Source organism: Siphateles boraxobius, unplaced genomic scaffold, assembly GCF_051911475.1.
Source record: "Siphateles boraxobius isolate OS27281-9 unplaced genomic scaffold, OSU_SipBor_1 5, whole genome shotgun sequence".
Taxonomy (NCBI): domain Eukaryota; kingdom Metazoa; phylum Chordata; class Actinopteri; order Cypriniformes; family Leuciscidae; genus Siphateles; species Siphateles boraxobius.
Genome location: NW_027509141.1, coordinates 23,458,354 through 23,481,245, shown reverse-complemented (window position 1 = coordinate 23,481,245; position 22,892 = coordinate 23,458,354). Strand labels below are relative to the sequence as shown.

General features: G+C 38.6%; 1 protein-coding gene across 41 annotated transcripts in view; it reads left to right on the top strand.

The window, feature by feature from the left end:
• The first annotated feature begins 935 nt into the window (after positions 1-935).
• Positions 936-22,892, top strand: part of plekha6 (pleckstrin homology domain containing, family A member 6) — an 84,333-nt gene continuing 62,376 nt past the window's right edge. For 15 of the 41 annotated variants that reach the window (XM_077203370.1, XM_077203347.1, XM_077203363.1 and 12 more), the window contains exon 1: positions 12,269-12,437. In XM_077203370.1, coding sequence (XP_077059485.1) covers positions 12,403-12,437 — 35 coding nt within the window. In that variant the 5' untranslated portion in view covers positions 12,269-12,402. Of the gene's footprint in view, positions 1,314-10,908; positions 10,949-11,735; positions 12,438-22,892 lie in introns of those variants that run through there. The other 26 variants (XM_077203375.1, XM_077203371.1, XM_077203352.1 and 23 more) reach the window with 12 other exon arrangements.

Below are 22,892 nucleotides of genomic sequence, written 5' to 3'. Positions count from 1 at the left end.
TCAAAGTTCAGTTCACAAATTTGAAACTGAACTAGTTCAGTTCATAGTTCATACTTCTAAATTTTGAACTAGTTCATAGTTCTTTTTTTCCATATGTTGCTGCGAGCTATTATTTTTCAAAATGATTGCCACAGCCCATACAGAACCACAGGCAGCACTTGTTTTATCGTCGGGCAAAGTTTGCACAGAAATGTACGATGTTTCCCATCCTCACCGACCTTGTCATAGAACTTGTTTAAATGATCATACGACGCCTCCTTGATGCTTTTTGTTTTGATGACGCATGCGGCGGTGCGACACTGGTGGCTGGTGTTGACAGATTACTGTTTTTCCGCTACGTATTAAGGCCTGTTTCCGGTGTGTTTTATCCGGGTTTTCGCCTGTAAGGCTCTATAGAAATCTGGCACCCTATTGAACGAAGTTAAACTGAGAGAGCGTGCCGTTCACAGACACCAGAATGAACAAGTGCACAGTAACGTTCATCAGGCAGTAATACAGTACCTTCAGTTCACGCTCGCCCAAAATATTAACTATCGCTCAATAAACGCGTTCCGGCACAACACTGACGTGAGGAACAAGGAGAAGCACGCTGGGAGAGCAATAAGAAGAAGATGAAAATTGTGCAGTGTAAACACCACCTATATCCCATAGTTCTCCTTGCCTCTCAGGAGACCGCTGTCTCTAGTACGGTTGTTAGCCTTTCCCAAATGCTCAGTCAGACACTCTCATGGCCAGCCACAGTGCACCTGACCTCAGCCCTTTCCCTTTATTAGAAAATGTTGCCATGGCTTCTCCTCTCTGGAACAAAAATACTTTTTAGAGCTGAACCCGAGTGTGGGAAAATGAAAACCGCTGCATTTCTGAATGCGAGTGTGTGGTTTGAAGAAGGAAGTCGACTGACAGGTTATATTTTGACGTACGGCCCTGCTGGATGTAGAATTCTCCTATTCATTTTCTTTATTGAATCTGGATTGGAGGGAAAAAATAGCTGTTCTTACGCACCAGGAAGGGATTTACTTCGAGGTTGATGAGTGGAGTAGAGAGAAAGGAGAGGGGGAAATGATTGTCTGAGAACCACCGGTGGTTTCAAGTTTCGCCGTCTTTACCCTGGAGCATTTGATAATTTGCTCTTCCTTTCTCTCTCGCTCACTCACCCTCTCCCTTTCTTTCTCTTCGCCAGCCACCCCCCCTTCATACCACACCACCACGCTTCAGGAGCACAGTAACAAGGAGAAGAGAGGGAGGCAGTGAAGGAAGCGCACCGCGAGGACTTAACCGAGACCATTCTCAGACACTAAACCACTCTCAGCAAGGTAGGATCACTTCTTTCCATTGGGGAATCTCCAGCTGGGTGGGAAAAGAGAATGAAAGTCCTCCTTTCTTCATCCAAACCGCTGGTTTCTGTTCTGTCATTTCTCTGTTGCTAGCTCCAGCACAGATGTGAAGAAATCAATGGATGCATGTGAGCTTGTGTGTGTGTGTGTTCGATATTTGATACAAGGTGTCTAGACAGAGAAGGGGGTTTTGATGCATTGTCCAAAGACCAGAAGACGCTAGACCAAATGTTTCCTGTCTTACAGATAGCATATCTTGCAGATTTAGGGTAAATATGAAATATGTGGGGTCATTTTAGGAGTGATCTGAATGCTTAAGATCAAGTGTAAATGAGAACACGAAATTTTTCTAGTCTTCTGAAGAGTTCGAAAAGATCCAACATACCACGATTTCAAAGATTTTGAATTGGCATTTATTGTTCTATTTTCATTTTCATTTTTGTTGCATTGGTAACACTTTACAATAAGGTTTCATTTGTTAGCATTAGTTACCTACATTAGTTAACATGAACTAACGGTAAACAATACATATGATTTATTCATCTTAGATAATGTTAATTCCTACATTTACTAATACGTTATTAAAATCAGAATTTGTATCTGTTAACAGTAGTTAATGCACTGTGAACTAACATGAACAACCAATGAACAATTAGATGTTTATTAACTAGCATCAACGGCGGTTAATAAATGCTATAAAAAATATTAATTCCCGGTTAGTAATTGTATTGCTCCAACTTTTGTTTAGTTTAAGTTTTTAATCTAATGTTTATATTTTATTCCATTTCTACTTTATTTCAAATAACAAAAAAAGTTTTAGTTAACGATAATAATCCTCCGACATACATGAGTAGATGAACTGACGAAGTTATGATTCATCATGTTAGCTTAAAGGCAGCAAAAACAGATGACATACAGCAAAGACGCATGCACACACGCTAAGACAGATGTTGTCTGAGGTTATCCAGATGCCCAGGTGTATAGCATTCAACAGGACTATGCCCTCATCACCTCAAACCAAGCAAAAACAGATAATTATAGACGTGGATCATTCCTGGAGGGTGTTTCACCATCCCCTGCTTCTTGATTTACTCATTCTGGCGAGGACAGAGTACCTGTATACCTACGCCTGCGGTATATGCCGAAATTGGGAAAACAAACTGATTTGAAGACTGCAGTTGGTTTATGCTGCTGTAGGCTGTTGATATACATCCCGCCATTCCGAGTTTAAACCTCTGATTAGCATGAGGAAGCCATGAGGCAGCTTAAAAATTTTAATGGGAGACCGTAAACTCCTGGGCTTAATTTTACAGAGTTTAAAATCTGGAGCTTAGTGGCACGCGGTGGAACTGCGGTGCTGGTGCGAATTTCAGACTTGCTAATTTCTATGCTATATTTGGATTTCAGGGGAAATGCAAAGATGCTAATTTGTGATGGGCAGGCTGCCATCATCTGCAGAAAAGACATAGATTAAACATTGAGAACTGTGCTAAAAGTTATGAAACGTCCCGCAAACCAGTTGCAATGTAGTGTGGGTTATAATGCCTAGTTTTTGCATCCACATTCAATGAAAAGCTAAACAACAGCATACATTTCAAAGATCCACCCTTGCTGTAGTTGCATGTTAATATATGATTTTTTTAGAGTTGTTGCTATGGCAGAAGTCAGTTGGCAGAAGTTGGTTTGGCAGTCGTGAGATTGGCCGCTCTCTGGACCGGGCTGGCATCCCTCAACGTGACTAGCACAGGTTGAATAGTTTCCTCGGTCTCTGGATGGACAGACTTGGCACTGGCTGACGGATCAGGAGAGGTGAACAAAAAGCTGGAAGATGACAGACGGGAGAGGGGAAGAATACCCCACTTGTGTCCAGTGTCTAAGGAGCTCTTCAGTGTTCAGTGTGGGAGTTTGATGTTTATCTGAGTTTGTGCTGAGATAAAAGCTCAGTTAGACACACCTTTCCCCAAAATACCCTTGCAGCACATAATGTTTGAGGATAGTCTCTGCATTTTAAGAAAAGTCTTTACCCTAAAAAAAAAAAAAAAAACATATATAAATATATATAATATAAATATATAAGAAATTCCCATGTTTAAGCATATCGAGCTGGCAAGAAAATATAAATAAGAAAGTAAAAGAAAACAATAATTGTTAAATAACTATATGAATCTCTTAAAAAGAAATATATTGGTCATATTACATAAAAAAGTAATAAGCAATTATTTCTTGCATAAATATTTTTCTAAAGGTTTTTAAAACTAGTAACTTAGAATATATTTTCATTGTGACATTATTTTTATGACAGTCATGGACATTTAACTCCCTTTGGTCAATTTTAAGCTTACTGCATTAATGCAAACCAAAAAAATTAAAAAAATACTGAAATTAAAAGTACTTAAGTTTTTTCTTGTGCTGAATTTATTGCAGTTTTAAATTAAAAATGCATTATGGTAATAAAAATGTTGGAAGAAATGCATCCTAAAAAATAATATTAAAATGCGATTTATTTAAGAATCATTTTTTTAACAAACCTACACAAATTAAAATTATTCACTATTTCCATAATACAGTAAGCATTTATACAGTACAATTATAAATATACTAAAGTAATAGAATAAATGATTTATAATAATGATAATAATAATGGTAATAGTAATATTAATAATAATATTTTTTATTTATTTATTTTTATTTTGAGGTGACATATAGTAATATATTTATTATAATTATTATTATATATTTAAACAATTATTATTATAAAACATTTATTCATGATGATATTCTTACAAATTAAGAAGGAGTATGTTGGTGGAAAAATACCATAACATTTTTTGAAGTACCATGTAATGCCATAGTAGATAAATGAACACATGCAGTACATTTAAAAGTAACCATTATATTATATATATTAACCATAAGTATTACCATTAATTTTCCAATGTACCACTACCACAGTATTTGTTTGCAAGGTTTATGAGTCATAAAGATTCCAGACAGTTATCCTTAAAAACAAAAAATAGGACTAAATAACAAGGCAAAAGTCTTTTGTTCAACAAAGAACACAATCCTAATAAAGGGCTGATGTTGTGTGATGAAATGACAACTTGTATTGTCTGTTCTTGATTTACTGTGCAAGGCCATCTGGGGTCCTAATTAGCCACAGCATTATTAGCAATAGCCAGTTTCCATATAGCATCCCCGCCCCCCCAAACACACACACACACACACACACCGTGTAAATTAGAGGCTTTAGTATCTGTGCGCTGTCTGCACAAGTCACTTCCTCCCACCTCTGTCTCTGGAGTATCATTTAGATGGCTAATATGAAAGAGAGAGAGCAGAAGACGAGGTGGGGCACAGGAAGTCATATCAGACATGGATGCTGGAGAGCGGGTTGACATGGTGCTTTAGTGTTATGGTTCCTTTGTTCTCTGAACCACTTTGGCCAATTTAATTGCTCTTTGGGCCCTGCACTCGTACTCTGCTGGGCTGCTCTTCTGATATGGAGATATTTTTGGCTGGTGTCCAGGGGGGAGCTGTTATGACTATTATGCTACACAGAGCGTTGCTGTAAATGAATGCTTGTTCATAGTACACTATCCCTGACAAAGTTTTTTTTAGGTTTTACAAATTGAACTTAAAGTGCCTCGATTTAAAACATGCCTCATTAACTGAAAAGGCTAATATACCAACGTACTGAAGTGCTAAAATATGTTTTGTACCTTTTATAATACTGACAACCACCATAAAACAGAGGTGGCAAAGAATCAAAGCTCATCACAAGTTGCTTTTCCACAAGCTGATGTAAATTCTAATATATAGAAGGTGCACGGTTCCATACACACAAATACACATTATCATTATGGTAACAAACATGACACTAAATTCAAAATAATGCAATAATTATTAAAAGGATAGTTCAGCCTGAAATGAAATTTCATGTCGTTCCAAACCAAACCTGTAAGACTTTCGTTCATCTTCAGAACACAAATAAAGGTATTTTTAATTAAATCTGAGAGCTTCATGTCCCTCCATTGACAGTGTACGCAACTACCACTTTCAAGCCCCAGAAAGGTAGTAAAGACATCATGAAAGTAATCCATGTGACTCCAGTGGTTTAACCTCAATTTTATGAAGCAATGCGACATGCGAGTGCTTTGTTTACGCAAAAAAACCCACATAATTTACCACTTTATTTATAAAATATTTATCTCCAAGGCGTGTTTACGAGAGCACCACGACGCATGCGTGTTGTGTTGACGCAAGAGCAGAAGTTGTTGCATGAACGTGTTGGAGATTAATAATTTGTAAATAAAGTGGTCAGTTATGGATTGTTGTTTTTTTGCGCAAACGAAGCACTTGCGCTTCATAAAATTGAGGTTAAACCACTTGGGTCAATAATTTTTTACAGTGCTGAATCCGAATATTCTTCCCTACTATAAAGTTGGCCAAAAAAACAGTATGTGAAAAGAGTAATTATGTACAAATTTATTCATAAAACGTATTCCTAAAACAGTAGGCAAAACAGTATCCAGATGACAAATACAATGGCATTATTGAAAGTAATTTTAATGTGTCTGGCCAACTTGGAGCCAATCATTTCCACTGTTCTGCAGTCAGCTCTTTAATTAGAGGTTACAGTAACATTTAGTGTGGAACCTGGTCCTAAATCAGAAAACAAAGATGACATGTTTCTGGAAGAATATCGTTGTGTTGCTTGTAGAGACCTGTTCATCACACCTCCAGAATTTCGCCTCCGGCAAGAGGAGGAGCAGGACAGAGTTAAATTCCTCTCTGATGAGACATCAGGCACATAGAATGCACCTTTGTCTAAACATGGTCGGATGTCATCAGGAGAAGAGGTGTTGACATCTTTTTAAATTGCACACAAGACTCATACAAGCCACTAATACACACAGACAAACATGTGCTTGCCAAAACAAACCTACACCCCGAGATGGAACCTCATCCATCTGGACATGACTGTTTGTAATAATTTTCCAGTCCATAAAGAAATCCTTTTAATCATTTCCTATGACCTGCTACTAACCTGACCTGGTCACTGTAAAGGGTTCTGGATTAAAAGTTACAGAGAGCTCATTATTATTTATTTTTTTATCTCACCACTTGTTGTTACTGAATCGTTGCCAAGGAATGGTTTTCCCTCATGAAAACAGAATGTAGTTTATGTGATCTCTATTTATCAAGAGAGACAGTTGAATTATTCTTGCAATATGGCCACAGGGTGTCGATGTTAAGCGTAATGAGCAAGGTTTAAAAGAGGTTTAAAAAAAATCAGTTTGCTGAAATGCATTTGAAACCAGGTGAATAAATTATGAATTTTATTTAATTTAAATATATATATATATATATATATATATATATATATATATATATATATATATATATATATATATATATATATATTTAAATATACCCTTTTTTATAATAATAAAAAATATATATTTTATATTATTTATTTTTAAAAGGAATTTAGGTTCTATTCCTTGGATGCTTTTGGAACATTATTGTTGGAGTTTCTATGCAGACTGGTCACTAGATGGTCGTTTGTGTGTCTAAACTAAGACTAATTTAAAACTAGAGAAGCTGAAGATAACCAATATGAAATTTTATTGTTGGCCAGTAACATTCTGTTCTCTCATGCTCTTTAAATCTCTAGCTGGTTATCAGCATTAGCACCTCACTAAAGATTCCAAAATTAGCACCACCATTGACAAGATAAACGTTTTTGTGCTCTTTGCCTAGTGGGTTAGTCCACTCAGGGTAAGTGGCATACAGCCACAAATAGCTTAAATTCGTCTTGTTCATGGAACCTGCCAGTACCTGCTCCATCTTAGTCTTGCTTAGACTGAGAATAATGGGTCTTTCTGTGGCCTGTTTCATCCCTCCATCCTATCAAAGTGCGGTCTCAAATGGTTAATGAGAACCAAACTTGTCACAAATGGCATTAGACCGTTCTTGTTTTCTATTTCGACAACTGTAACTGAAAAAGAGCAGGTGTTTTTATTTTTTTATTTAATACCCTACGGTTTGAGAAGAGATGCTTGTGGTCGTTTTGGTTTACAGATTAGTGGTGAAATACATGTTAATAGTCTTCAATGAAAACAAGGGATTGTGCTGCTGGAATGTTTTAAGTGGCCCAAGAAGGGGGAGATTTGTGGGTCTTACGAGACATTGGACCCCAGGCAATGAATCAAGCTGCTGTGTGGTCAGACAAATAGCGATAAAGAACATTCCCCAATGGACCTCGCCCGAGCATGCGTGTGCCTCAGATTATCTAATGTGTCGAAAGGACTCAACGTGTGTGTGATTGTTTGTGTCCGTGAGTAGGTTCGGTAGGCCGGCCATCTGTGTTGACTCGCTCTTGATAAAGGCGCTGGATTTTATGGCCAAGAGCCATGCCAGGTCGAAGGCTGACCTTGGTTAGTGTTGAAGTTGAAAGCATTCTAGACTCCGCCATCTGAGACATTGCAGACAAGAAGTGGACTGGAATACCAGACCACATCAATTCAGTGAAACCTCCCCCTAGTGTCCTCAAATATTTGCCTCTGGTTGTACTGTAGATAAAATGTTCTGCAGGGTTTCAGCTGTACGCTAGAGCCATGTCGAGTCCCTTGTGTTTGATCCTGTCCAGCTACTTTTCTTCCTTATGAACAGATTGTATGTTGACTGTGTGTGTGGACATTTGCATGTGGTTATGCTTATGTAACCAGAGCAAACAAAGTGTCCTCGCACTGTTGCTCTGTCCCTCTGTTGGTTTCCCTCGCACCCCTTATCCACCCACCCACACACACACACACACACACTGTCCATTTCCAGTATAAATGTGTGTGTTTGTGCAAGGCTAGAGAGCTGGCACTAACTCCATGGTGACCAGGGAAGCATAAATAAGCCACCTGTCTAAAAGCTCTGCAGAGCATGTGACAGAGTGCACGCTTTGAAGCCAGTCTGTGTGGGCTCTCACATGTAGAGAAAAAGACAGTTCATAAAAAGAAAAGTTCTGTCATTATTTACTCATCATCATGTTGGTCCAAACCCATATTACTCTTTTTCTTCTGTGGAACACAAAAGGAGATATTTTAATGGCTGTGCTGGTTGCTCTTTTCCTTATAATAAAAAAGGGAAGTAAAGTTCCATACAAAATAAACCATATGACATTTGAACTATATTCCGGTAGTAATAAAGTCATACAATAGCTTTTTGTGACAAACACCAAAATTTAAGTTGCTTTTTTTATTGTAAATTGTCCCCATCTGTGATCCAATTCAAAGCAATGATTTGTTCACAAATTGGACTGTCAAATGGATGTCATTCGATTCATATGGACAATTTTAGTTTTGTCATATTGAAGCTTAACATCCTTATTCATTTTTATTAATATTGAAAAGACTGGTCTGGATATTCTTAAAGGTTTTTGTGTTTCTCTTTCTCAGAAGTCTTAGAGGTTTGGAACAACATAAGAGTAAGTTATGATTAATCTTTGTTTTAATATATATAGTTCTTATTTGCATCAGGTCTGTGCTGTATGTATCACTGTGGTTCCAATTGTGCATCCATTTGTTGCCATTGCATTTTCTATATTTAAATGTTGTTACATTATGAAGATTCCAATTCTCTAAGCCATACATTTGAAAATATATTTTTTTAACATGAACGTAGAACCATCTGTAAGTGGAACCATCTGCATGTATGAAAAAAAGTTTGTGCCAGAGCTCCAGAACACACTTTACCCATGGGTCCATTTGTGTACTACCAGTCTGGTTTACAATAATGTGTGAATGAGGTGGTAATGGAACAGGAAATGGATATGACCTTGCATCATGTCACCACTTGATATATTACTAAGATTTCAAGGGAGTTGAATAAATGCTTAATATCTTACTGAGAAGCTTTCAAACCCCATGGACAAAGATAGATCAAGCCAGTAAAACAGGTATTTTACACATTACATTTTTCATATATTATATTATTATTATTGAGTAGTATGTTTGCCTACCTCAAGTGTAAACCCTGACAATTTAAAAATACAGAATCAATATTATTTTTTTTATTTTTATTGTTTCTTTCTTTCTACAGTTTTTTCCATCTTTCATATTCCTATGCTTTAAAAAGTTACATAAGTCAGATGTTTTTTCATGAGAAGAATCCATTAAAAAGAGAGCCAGCTGGGTTTTGGTGTTTTGCCTGCCTCCCAGGTCTTGAACCTGAAGTGTTTGTGAAAAGGCAGCCAGAGTGTCTGATAAGATGGAAGGAGCATCACTGAAGAATGAGCAATGATACGACATGGACACTGGGAAAGCTTTGTCTGCAGATCAGTGTTAGAATTTTGGAAAACAAGTCGCCACATTCCAAGCACTAATAGGACATGCATGGCCATCAGATGCCAGGATAAGTTATGAGGACAGTCTTCATTAGAAGTTTGTTTTGGCAGTTAATGGCTGGGACAGAGGCCTTGTATGTGAAAATTGCAACCACTTATAGGATTCAGAGATGGACTTAAAGTGACAGTTCACCTAAAAATCCTCATGTAGTTCCAAATCCAAATGTTTTTATAGAACTCATAGCATAGAGATAATAGACAGGATTTTCATGGTGCTCTTTTCCATATAATGAAAGTGAATGGTAACCAGGGGCTGTGAGGCTTCAAAAGTAACTAAAAACACCATAAAAGTTGTCTACAAGACAACTGAGGATGAGTAAATGATGACAGAATGTTCATTTTGGGGTGAAATATCTATTTAACTAGGGCTGAGTATGTTAGAAGCAGGGGAAGATACATTTTGTAGAACTGCTTTGTACACACCTGATAAACCAATTGAAGATGAATACAATGGTAACATACTAATGTCGCAATCTGCACAGTTGTAAATAAACTGTGCTTTGACCTTGGAATGCTTGAAAGGCCAGAGTGCTTGTTGCCAAAACCACTCATTAGCTTATAAACTGTAGCTGGTAATGGCTTGAAGTTATGGAGCAATCCTCAAGAACATTACATCCTGTTACGCACAAATCAGTCCATTCTGGTCCTGTAATTACAAATTAATGAAATAAACATTATAGGATTATAACTGAAAATTGCAGGCCAAAAAATGTAAATCAACTCATGATCATAATTATTAGATGTGTGGCCTAACATTACTAATAATCCCTATGTCATTCCACAGACCTTTTCTCTGTCATTATCATTAATATTCTACTCTGACTACAAATATCTCAATGCACATGACAACAATGTGGCTTTGCAGAAAGCACAGAGATGGAAGCTATTATAGAGGCTAAAAGCTGTCATTAAGCAAAGTTGAATTAGGGGAAAATGACTAAAAATGAATTGTGCTAATTTGTAGCGCTGTTTGTTTGTATGTATGATCTGTCTGGGTTTTTGTATGCTTATGCAAACTCAGGAGCAATGGAGCACGCAATTTGGAATATAGTGCACATTATTTGGACTACTTTTATGCTTTTTGTAATTTTTGTTACTTAACAGCTCCTAGTCACAATTCACTTTTATTGTATGGAAAAGAACATTCTGCTAAACATCTCTTTTTTTGTTCCACAGAAGAAAAAGTCATGCGGACTTGGAACGAGTGAGTTGTAAAGTGAGTTGATATCGGCAGATTTTTTATTTTAATTAGTAAACAATTGTTTTAACTAGGGCTGATACATGAAAGGAATTATAGAAAATAAGTCAATGGTGTAAACACGGCTAAATAAAATTTTCTGAAAGCAACTTGTGCAGGCTGGTTCTGAGCACTAGGTTGTGGAGGAAAAAGTAGAGTACCGCAATTTGGCATAATTTGGGATTGTATCGCATATGCAAAACTGCTTGTAGAAAATGTTTTACTGTTGTTTAGTGTGATATTTCACTTGATAAATAGCACTGCGTTTGTGTCGTTTAGTGTGACATTAATTGCACAAAGCAAAAGTAAAAAAAAAATGTTAACTGTCATTTAGTGCAGTGTTAATTTCACTAGGCAAATATTGTTGCATTTACTGCCGTTCAGTTCAACATTAACTCCAGCAGCCAAATAGTGCTGCTTTAAAATGAAATTTTATTTAGTGTGGTGTTAATTTCAGGCAAATAGCACTGAGATTGCATGTTTGCACTAAAAATAATGAGAATTATTTAAATTATATATTCTACGCTCTCTGCACCATTTTTTTTTGTGCTGAAATACTGCTAAAGTGGTGCAACTGTAACATCCAAACTAGCAAACGTTAGTATGTCTAATCGCTTGTTCCCTTCAACCTTTTGCGGACAGACTGAGCAGTTTGGACAGGACATGATTACGCTCCCACAAACCAATGACAACAGATTACAGGGAAGCCCTAGAATTATTGTCCATCCAAACCTCAGATGAATTGCCCTACTTCACCATGTTATGTAACATTCTGCAGCCCATTAGTACTGAATCAGTGGCCCTCGTGTTCATTTCCACTATCCTAGTTGATGTTACGAAGTATTCCAGGAGTAAGAACAGTCTGTTTTTATAACCCATGAAGAATGAGTGGCAGGAGGCCACCGAAAGGGTTAAAGGACGTAGTGCCGCCCCAATCAGAGTTAATGATTAGAGTAGAAACAGCACCGCAGAAATGAGGGAGCGGTCAGGGGCTGTGCTGTGGGGGGATTCGTAGGGGAGTATGAGAGAGAGAGAGAAAGAGAGAGAGGAGAGAGAGAGAGAGAGAGAGAGAGAGAGAGAGAGAGAGAGAGAGAGAGAGAGAGAGAGAGAGAGAGAGAGAGAGAGAGAGCGAGCCACAGTGCTTAAATCCAGCTGGCTGCCTCCCTGGGAATGTAATCCATATGTGAGCGTGAGTTCAGATGCAGGAGAGAGAAAAGATATTACCCGCAAAGAAGCGATTGTTTCTGTTTTTCTTGTTTAAATTCCACTCATTCTGGCCCCTGGACCCTGGCTCTGGTTCAACAGGTTCCGACACAAAAAGAGAGGTATAGTGTGAAGGACAAAGTGAGAGTTGAGAGAAAGTTGGAGAGAATAAAAACGAAGGTAAAAGGAACAGTAGAGAACAATATTCAGATTAGGGACCCGGACGAAGAATGAAAGAGGACACACAGGAGGAAGGCGTAGAGAGGTAGGTCATCTAAAGTTTTGGTTTTGTTTTCGGGTTAATGTTGGTTTAGGTGCAAAGGTGGTACTTTTTGCTGGGCTGTTTGGGCTACTTCTGGATAGGAAGCAAGAGGAGACCATGTGTTTATGTATGTGTGTGGATCGATGGATAGATGGGGGCGTGGAACTTCTGAAGGATCCAGAAGCCTGGAATCTAGCACCACAGAAAAAATCATATGATCTTACAGCATGTTGGTACATGGCATTTTCTGCAAAGTTTGAACTCTTTTGGTTCTTATAAACTTCTTTCATATGTGTGCTTTACTTCTGTGACTTCCTTTCCTTTTCATTCTGGAGTAAACTTAGCATTGGTCTCTCTGTTATTAGATAACCAGTTCGATTCTGAATGTGCCCCATGGATTATTTGCTCAGCGTATTTAGTTTTTATGCTAGCTCAAGCATTGAATCACCTTAATAGCTTTTTTAAAATAGGTCACCTGAGATTATTTGTGTTGCCTGAACACTCCCTTTGGTCGTCTTGGACCGGGAACAAACCAGCTCATCAGTCATCATGCCACCTTGATGTATTTAAGGTGTTTTTTGGAACATGGTGGCTGGTCAACCAGCCTCAACCAACTAATAATACCAGCCTGCATGCTTTTAAAACACAGCTACCAGCTTAAGCCGTATCTTTATACTGAAACTGGTAGAAGTTGTACACTCACAATGAGTTTCTAGTGTTTCATGCTAGGAAGGTTATCAGTTTTAAGAACCACCTACTATCCTTAACCCTTCACCTGCTTGTAAAACATTATCAATAATGGCTCAGCTCTATGTTTACTAAGGGTATATCTTCAATAAAATGTCTGGTTGCAAGGATTAGTGAACAAAGTGGGAATGGAGTTTTTCCTCATTGTTCCCAGATGGGAAATTTGTGTAAAGGGGGAGTTTGCTTGCAGACGTGAAGGAGAACCTCCAAGTTTTGATTAATCTTGGGAAACATAGCCTAGGGCCAGCCTGAGTATTTTGACTAGAAGAATTTCTCTCACTTAAACAGTTCGCTTGCAGTAAAGTTCAAAGTGTGAAAGTTCTGTCAGGCAAGAACAATAACTTGCAGCATAAAATATTAAGGCTGGTGGTGTAGAAATAAAGCCAAGTACGTGGTGTTTTTGAACAGTCTGTGAGACTATGAGAAGAACCTCAGATTTTAAAGTTCAGTAACTTGCAAGGTTCAGAATGCTTAACTAGGGGTGTTCAATCTTGCTCCTGGAGGGTCAATGTCCTGCAGAGTTTAGCTTCAACCTGCCCAAAACACACTTGCCTGGAAGTTCCAAGCAGCCCCGAAGACCTTGATTAACTGGCTCGGGTCTGTTTGATTTGGATTAGAGATGAAATTTAGAGGATAGTAGCCCTCCAGCCGCAGCATTGGACACCCCTGTGCTATACCTATCCCGTATCTGCTAATGTGATTTTCCCATCATGCCATGAGTGGAACCCATCCTTTGACAACTACCCAGGTTACCTGTTCTCTTATAGTTAAATACAAGTATGACAGTGTTTGTAAGGCTGGAAAGGCCAGCATTCCCTGAGGCTCAGTGTTCGGCAAGACTTAAGAGGTATTGTCAGGAATTTGTGTTGATTTGAAATGATCTAGTGTTAGCACAAGTCATCCTATTTGTTGAAAGATTGCAGCTTGCTAGCCTGTTTTTTGTTCTCAACCCTCACCAACAAGGAAGTATGCAAGGAAAGAAGTGTGTTTTGCCCATTGGAGGTGGCATTGTGCTCTGGAATGTTCTGGGAACGCCCCTCTCCAGCTGGTGTGAGTGTGTGCGAGTGACTAGGTCTCATCCTTCAATAAGGATTTGTCAGTGGAAAAAACAAGTGCACACTCAGGCCACATCCACTCAAAGCCAGAGCTTTCCTTATACGATCTTTTTTTTTCCTCGTTCTGAATTTTTGTTCGTTAACACGGCGTTGTATCAAGAAATATTTGCATACACACGAAACCACTGAAACCGACTGAAAACGATGTGGTATACATGCCAGACCAGTATATGGCACTGTAATTCTGCTACAGTGATACACTAAACAAGGAGAAGAAGATATGAAGCATGCTCATAACCTTGCGCGCTCTATACGAACCCAACACGACAGCAAGGTGAAGACGAAGATTGCTCACCGTAGTAGCATAGGAGCAGAAGATTTTGCTCTAGTAAAGCTAAAAGGCTCAGTAGCTTCTGCAGCATATAGTCCGCCATTGTTGTTGCTGTTACGTGTGACGTAGCGGTGTGTGACTAATGCTGACACGAGGTGTGATGACATCATCGTTTCACAAAATGTACGGATTGGCCGTACACACGAAAACGCAAAGGTGTCGGTTTCAGATTTACCCACTCTGGGACCCGGTTTCAAACAATAGCAGTTTCAGTGTCCCAAAACGCCGGATCCGTCTGGACAAAACGCCAATACGATACAAAATGTGTACGTATACTGCTAAACGCGTCTCCGTGTGGACAGGGCCACAGGTGGTTTAAAGTGCTGCTTAAGGCTTCAGGAGTATCAGGAACGTATCATTTCAATGTACGTATTGTGCGTGTCTGAATGCCATTACCCACTAGGTGCATGACAGGCATTGCAGTCTTATCAACATATCTCACGTGAAATGTGGACATGCACGTCCTTACCCGGTTTAAAACAAAAGTAATGCATATTTGTTGAGTACAAGTGTGTCATCATCTCTCATGTTCCACTGCAATCTTACTATAGTAGGTTATCTAGGAGGGGCATCTGTTGTCTCTGTTGTAGCTTGGCCTATTTCTTCTCTGACCTGACAAGGTAATAGATGCACAAATAGGACTTCTGCTGTATGGCCCAAGACCAATCTCATTGGCTTGTGAGTGATCTAGGACAATGACAATACTCATCTTAAATATGCAGGAAATGAAAAATCATATACCAACAGATGTGAATGGTCGACTAAATTGTTCCCCTTTAAAACATCACCGCTGACTGAAACATTAAAACTTAAAATTGGTTCACTGTTAAATGCAATAATGCATCTTTTGTAAATGTCTCTTGAGAAACATTTCTGTTCAGGGTAAGGTGAACCCGAAACCAGCCTAATTACAGGGACTCCTTAGCTGACTAGTCATTCAGGCAACCCACCAACTAGTCGTTTTATTGCAAGTGTCCTCTAAGAAGCACTTACAACTCTGTAATATCTTATTTCACACAGGTCCCAATAGACTCCCTCTGATAGCTAATTGAATTGTTTTTACAACGTTTGATATGTGCTATACACTGGGAGCATGTTAATTACTTAGCTTAGTCCAGAATTGCAAGTAATTGAATGAAAAAGTTGTTCAAACCAAAAATACATCTATATGTGTTAATTTATTCGTGCTTAGGTAATGGAAACTTTTAATTAGCACTTGTTTTCAGTATTAGATTGATGTCATCACCCTTGGAGTTTTGAACATTAGTTTGTAAATAGAAGCTGGTGCTATGTTTTTGCATCTCACTTATTGCACTTGCATAGAAAAATTTACCATGGTAAACATAGTTTATTTCACAATATTGTACTGCAGTAAAACTGTGGAAACTTGTTCTTAGCCAGCACTGTCCATATGAAAGATTCATACACAGTTTGAAGGGGATCACATTTTAATGTGTTATGGTTCCAATGTAGTAAACAGTAGTAACTTCACGATTTTGGCAGCTACCATGGTAAATATTTTGTAAGGAATGTCTTGTGTGCTTGTGTTCACATGATTAATTAAGCTTAGTGGGCTTTTTCAAACAAATTTTCATAAACCCTAGTTAACCTGGAATTGTATGTTTTCTGTATTGCTGTTGCACTACATTGAATTTATTTCTACACAGTTTCTGGAAAGTGAAATTAATTTTCTACGTTATCTACAGTTTCAATTTGGCCTCGATTCTAGAGTGAGAATGCTTTGTGTTAGCTCAAGGAGAAAATTACTTGAAATAATTATCGAGGCCGTGGGTGTATTTGAATCCTTTTCAAGCAAATACCACAGCACATTTCCTACTCTTATCTGTGAATTATTATAGTTGTGTTTACATAAAACCCACCACAGAACAAAGAGCTCTGGAAACATTTTGAGTGTATGTCATTTGGATTAAAGCACACGTGCAAATTTGGATCTGAATAAATTAAGAAAAACTATAATTTCTCTAGTATCCATCAGCAGTGAGATTATTATATTATATTGTAATTATATTATTATATTGTTAAATAGCTGTATTGTCAGGCACTGTATATGCAAAGTGCATAATTATTCAAAATGCTTTCTACAGGTCATGTGTGTAGTTTTTGAACTCTGTAACTTTATGAATGTACTTGTGAATGTTCTGATCCACCGCAAACATTTTATTAATTATAACAGTATTTACACAGTGTCAAGAAAAATATAAAGAAATAATGTGATATAAATAATAATTAAAATGTAAGTTAAAATAAAAAAATATTTATTTATTTTTTAATTTAGATTAGGGAGGAGAAAAACACCTGGATTTTCTCTTAAAGGTGCTATAAGCGATGTTGGGTGACGTCACTTGTTGACGTTTGAAGTATTGTCAAACAAAACGGAGGCTAGCTCGACCCTTCCTCCTCCTCATCCCATTCCCTCCCTTCCGTTGCGCACTAACCCCCCAACCCCCACCCCCGAATCATTCTTGTCGGTTATTGGCTGGAACACTGTTTGTTATGTTTCGTGGTCCAGGTTGGACCAGTTTGTTTTTGTTGCCGTTTGTGGAGCCTGGGCTGTCTACAGAGACCACGTTTTTTTTTGTTTTTTTTACAGTGTGTTCAGGGGACAGGCAGCTAGCGGATAGTGAGGAGATTGTTTGCTGTATGTGAAAAAATTTGTGACATCGCTTAGAGCACCTTAAATGAATCATAATTTTTTTTATGTTAGCTTATGGACTCTTTCGCCTATGATTTTCATCTTTAAAATTGTTTAATATTTAATCTATTATGTTAAGCTACTGTATATTGTACTGTCTACATAGTACATGCTGACTAATTAGCATCGACAGGTGAAAGGGATGACTTTTTATAAACCTAATAATCTGTCGCTTTACTAAATTTGGTCCCAAACGCATTTTAAAAACTGTAAAAACTTCCCTCACCTTGGGGAACAGGAACTGTGCACTTTCCAACAATATTATTTGATTGAACTGAATTTTTTTTTTATTGATCGCCTGCACTGTTGTTTTGCTGCTAAAAAAATTGTGATGTTGAAATCTGGATTTGTCTGAAGTTGTAATTGTGTTTGTCTCTCTGAGATGCAGGTCAAAGGGCACATTCTTTGTATGAAGTTGTGTTGGCGTGTGTGCTTAAATTGTTTGCCTTAACCCCAGTCTCAGTCTTAAGCCATGTCTTGTGGTTGGGGATTTGCTAACTCCCTTGTGTTCCTAAAAGGATATTGCCTCATTCTTAATCTCTTGTCTCAAGTGTACAAGGTCCTGATGGACCCTGGTTAAGTTGAAAGATCCTGGAACTCACAAGAGGTGACGAGAGGACTAATGAGAACATTTTTCCAAAACAAATCTGTTGCATTAACTTGACCCCAATGTCCTATTTCCTTTAATTTTACAGTATGCTATTCATTTTTATTGTTCTATTATTTTTTATTTTTTTCAATATTATGAATTATAATGTTGCAGTTTTATTTTGACTCTTTTTTTGTAAAATGCCCATTGGACATTACTCTCAAAATAATACTTTATTCTGATGATAATTTTTTTTCTCAAAATGTTAATTTTATTTTGCTCTTATTCAGCAAAGTGACAGTAAAGACGTTTATAATATTACATAATATTTCAAATAAATTCTGTTATTTTGTACTTTCTATTCATCAAAAAATATTGGGGGTAAAAAAATAACAACTGGACAAATGTTTTCAACATTCATAGCAATAAGAAATCTCTTTTGAGCACCAAATCAGCATATCAAAAATTTCTGAAGAATCATGTTACACTGAAGACTGGAGTAATGATGCTGAAATAAAATTTTTGCCATCACAGGAATAAATTAAAACCGAAAACAGGTATTTTAAATTGTAAAAAATATTTGACAATATTACTATTTTTACTGTATTTTTGCTCAAATAAATGCAGCCACGGTGAGCATAAGAGACTTCTTTCAAAAACTTTTAAAAAATCTTACAGATCCCAAACTTTTAAATGGTAGTGTATGTTACAAAAGGAAAAACCTATGGACATAGTAAGTTTACACACATGCTAGTATTCTCATTTATAAAAGCGGAATTGAATTTTTGCCAGCAGAGGGATTAAATTACCCATATCTCCCCTTGATCTGATTTTACTGTAGCACCTGCACCTCCATCAACACTTGATTTCTACTTCAGTCAGGGCAGCGAATGCCAACTTTATTCATTCAGTCAAATCTAACTTTACTCACAGACCTTTTTGAGGTGTATGTGAGCCTCTGTGTCCTCCTTTTGTAATGAAGCTCCTATTATTTGTTTAAATGAAGCAGCAGGATGTGGCACAACTATCTGCCTAAAATCCTAAATGACATAATGATGAGTGTTATCCTAAAGAAGCGTGTTTTATTGGAATCATAAATGCGCATATATCAGTGCAGAGTCTGAACGTTTGCCAGGTCTCTTCTTACGTAAACATACACACCTGAACTTACAGGAATATCGTAAGCACTGCTGAGCGATGAATCTCACAGTTACGAAAGAAAGTACAGCTCAGCAATGTTCTGGAAGGTATTGTTTAACTTGGTCAGGGAGAGCACAGTGCCCGTCTGTGTTTATATCTCCAATAGAAAGAGAGAGAGTATGAAGAAGAGGGGGAGATGGATTTGAGCTTCGGCCAGCAAACCTGACAGTGGGCACTAAACAATCTCCACTGCTGTGATGTCATCTGGGCGTGTCTAACAGATTTACCGTCTGCTGGACAGATAGAGGGATATTCGTCTCATCCTGGAAGACCAATCTGTGAATCATTTTACCAAATGGTCATTTAAGCTTTTTGTTGCTCCGAGCAAGTTTCACCCATGTGATTTATCCCTCCTTTGGTTGTACGTTTAATATTTCATGATTTATTGAGTCTGTGGCAGGCTGTGTGAAACTACTTACAATCAAACTAATAAACAAACTAGACAGTGGTGATAAAGCCTGAGTGATGTGCTTATTGGAAATTTTATAGCTTTAAGATTTCATTACTTACTTTATAGCTTACAGCGTAAACCTTTTCATTGCAACAGGGCTACCTGAGCAATAAATAGATGTATCACCTAAAAATGAACATTTGTTCATTTATTTAGCCTCATGTCATTCCAAACTATTTTTTTCTGGAATTAAGAGTCAATCTCAAAATGAAAACTGAACAAAAATTTTAAAGAAAAAAAAAAAACCCCGCCATAAATGCACAAAAATATGGTCTGTATGATTTGTGCGCTAAGTGATTGTTTTGTGGGAGAACAAAACCAAAATTGTAATCTTATCCTCTGTAATTCTTTGGAATTTGATCGGTATGGTCAAGGTATGGTATGAAAGATCAGAATGTTTTACTTTCATGTTCCACAGAAAACAAACAGCATATGAGTTTGTCACGACATGAGGGTAAGTAAATGACAGAGAGCGTGAGTAAATAATGACTGATTTTTAGGTGAATTCTATTCCTTTAAATTCAGGAATTAAATGCTTTTACATTAGGTGAAAAGCAGTTTAATGGACGGCCTCATGCCACACTGAGCGCACTACTCAATGGGATAGTCTTGAGAGAAAGCTTTGTCAGCAGCCCTTTTCCACATTGTGCATTGATCCATTTGGGTGAGTCTTAACAATCAATACTCACCCCAGTCCCATCATTAATTAGACACAGGTAAATTTCCCCACCTCTGCTCTTTTCTTTTTATTACTGCTGCTTTCCCCTCTCTCTCTCTCTCTCTCTCTCTCTCTCTCTCTCTCTCTCTCTCTCTCTCTCTCTCTCTCTCTCTCTCTCTCGTTCTCTCACTGTCTTTTTTCCTCTTTCTCTCTACTATGAGATTACACTCATTGAAGGCAGAGAGCCCTGGGCAGCTCTTGGCAGTCAGAAAATGTAACCTTAGCTTTGAAGAACATGAAGGGAAGTAGTGGGAAACTCCCTTCAGTTCCCATGATGCCTCCCCTGAGGACAGCCCACTGAGAGCAAATTTATAAGCTGCTCTAGAATCACCCACACTTTTTCACTGCAAAAAAGAAAAGAAAAAGTATTGTCTTGTTTTTCTCTGGAAACATCTATTCTTAAAACAAGATAAATTTACTTGAGGAGTATCCCTTTTTTTCTTTTGTACCCAACAGCCCCTGGCTTTAATATCCCAACCTTGAAAGGAAACATGTTCCTTTCAACTCATATAAGAGCTGTATTCAAATAATGTGTTTTGAATTGAAGTTCTTGTTTTAAACATTATCCTCACTTAATTTTGTTATATGTACACTATACTATTCAAAAGTTTGATGGCAGTACTTTTTTTTTAAAAGTGAAGTAATACCAGTAGCGTAACTTTTTTTTAAAAAGTAGGTGGGACAGGAGGGGAGGGGGGGCGGGGTCTGCTATTACAAGACTATCAGAAATGTACAATAACAAATGCACATAATATAACTGTAACGCAGTTCTTAGTTGTTGGAAGAAGGTGGCGGGAACCAGCGAACATTCAACACTTTTAATAAAATAAATCAAATACAAAAACAAAAGTATAAGCCAACAGCCCCTCACAGACGACTGCTGGCCACACAAAACAGAAACAAAACACAAGTTCAGGCCTGTTCTTCTCTCAATCTCCACTGTCGTCGCTCCTCCTTTTATGCTTCCGCTCCTCCGTGAGAGAAACGTGACCGGTGCGTCTCACAGGTGGCGCTCATCAGTAATCACGCCACCGTCCTGCTCTTCCTGCTCGCCACATACCCCCATCACCGCCCTCGCAGGGCGGGGGATACACCCGGGACGGTGCTCTAGTCCCCCACACTCCTCCGGGGGGACCGGACATGGCGGCTGCAGTACCTGGGGGTATGGACAGACGAGGCGAGAGAAAAGGAGATGGAAGCATGAGGAGCGACAGAGACGAGAGAGGGGAGCAAGAAAAAAATAGTCTTGGTCCGTTCTCACAACGCGCTGCCATCTGGTCCTCCACCAGTTGTGCGATCTTCTCCGCAGTGCCTAGCGGTGGCGCTGGATAGCCCTTGGTGGAAGGCTTGACACTCCTCTTCCGCCTGGTGGACGCAACGGCACCTCCGGGTTCGGGCAGACGGCAGGAGTCCCCCATTCTCTGCTCCTCCCCATCATGGCGGCTCAGCAGGCTCCGGCCCACGGCGAACGGCGCTGACTCCTCCGCTCCCTCACGGACGGCAGCCGCCCCTCCAGCATCCCGGTGGCTGGCAGCGAGCTCGACCGCCCCCCTGGCAACTCACTCCAGCGCAGCACCTCGACGGACTCTGCTCACCATGCTCGATGGCACCGCGGATTCCCCAAAGCGGCGAGGGCTCTCTGACAGCACGTTCCTCCTTCTTCCCGGGTTTCGCCACCAGTGTAATGCGGTTATATTTTACGGGAAGAAGGAGGCGGGAACCGGCGAACATTTAACACTTTTAATAAAATAAATCAAATGCAAAAACAAAAGTATAAGCCAGCAGCCCCACACAAAACAGAAACAAAACACTTTCGATCTCCACTGTCGTCGCTCCTCCTTTTATGCTTCCGCTCCTTTGAGAGAGATATGAGCCTGGGGCTTCACGCAGGTGGCGCTCATCAGTAATCATGCCAATGGCCTCGTGCTGCTCTCACGTCCCTTGACCTCGTCCTGCTTCCCACAATAACATTATGGTGTCCAGAAATCAATTTCAATAGTACATTATTTTAATTTATCAACATAAAGTAGATCTCATGTTTAGTTTCGTCCTTACATCTACTATAATACAATATAGTATATAAGTATTTAATACAATATATGGTTAGTCTTAAGTCTTTACATCAGTGATATATATATATATATATATATATATATATATATATATATATATATATATATATATATATATATATCCACAGTTAGTGTTTGTGTGTCCTAATGGAGTGGTGGTAGATATTTTGTTAAAGGTAAGGTAGGTATTTTTTGGAGAGGTTAGCAATAGCTAGCTAGCATTGAAAACGTAAGATCCCACCCTCCCTTCAGAGCGTCTCAAAAACCACACATATCTTTCAAATTACGGCAGTTATGGTGTTTAAGAGGAACTGTAAAAGGAGGCTGCTGTTTGTTTGTGGTGCTAGGTGACTGACGTCTGTGTAACTCTTTATAGAATAAAATGCGCTGATGACATGATATGTCTGCGGGAGCAGGGTGTACGGAGGTATGGATATACATACGCTGACAGGGCAGGACATTGTATGGAAGGCGTATGACCATAACATTTTCGTCCAATCATTGCATTCGGTCCGAATGCAA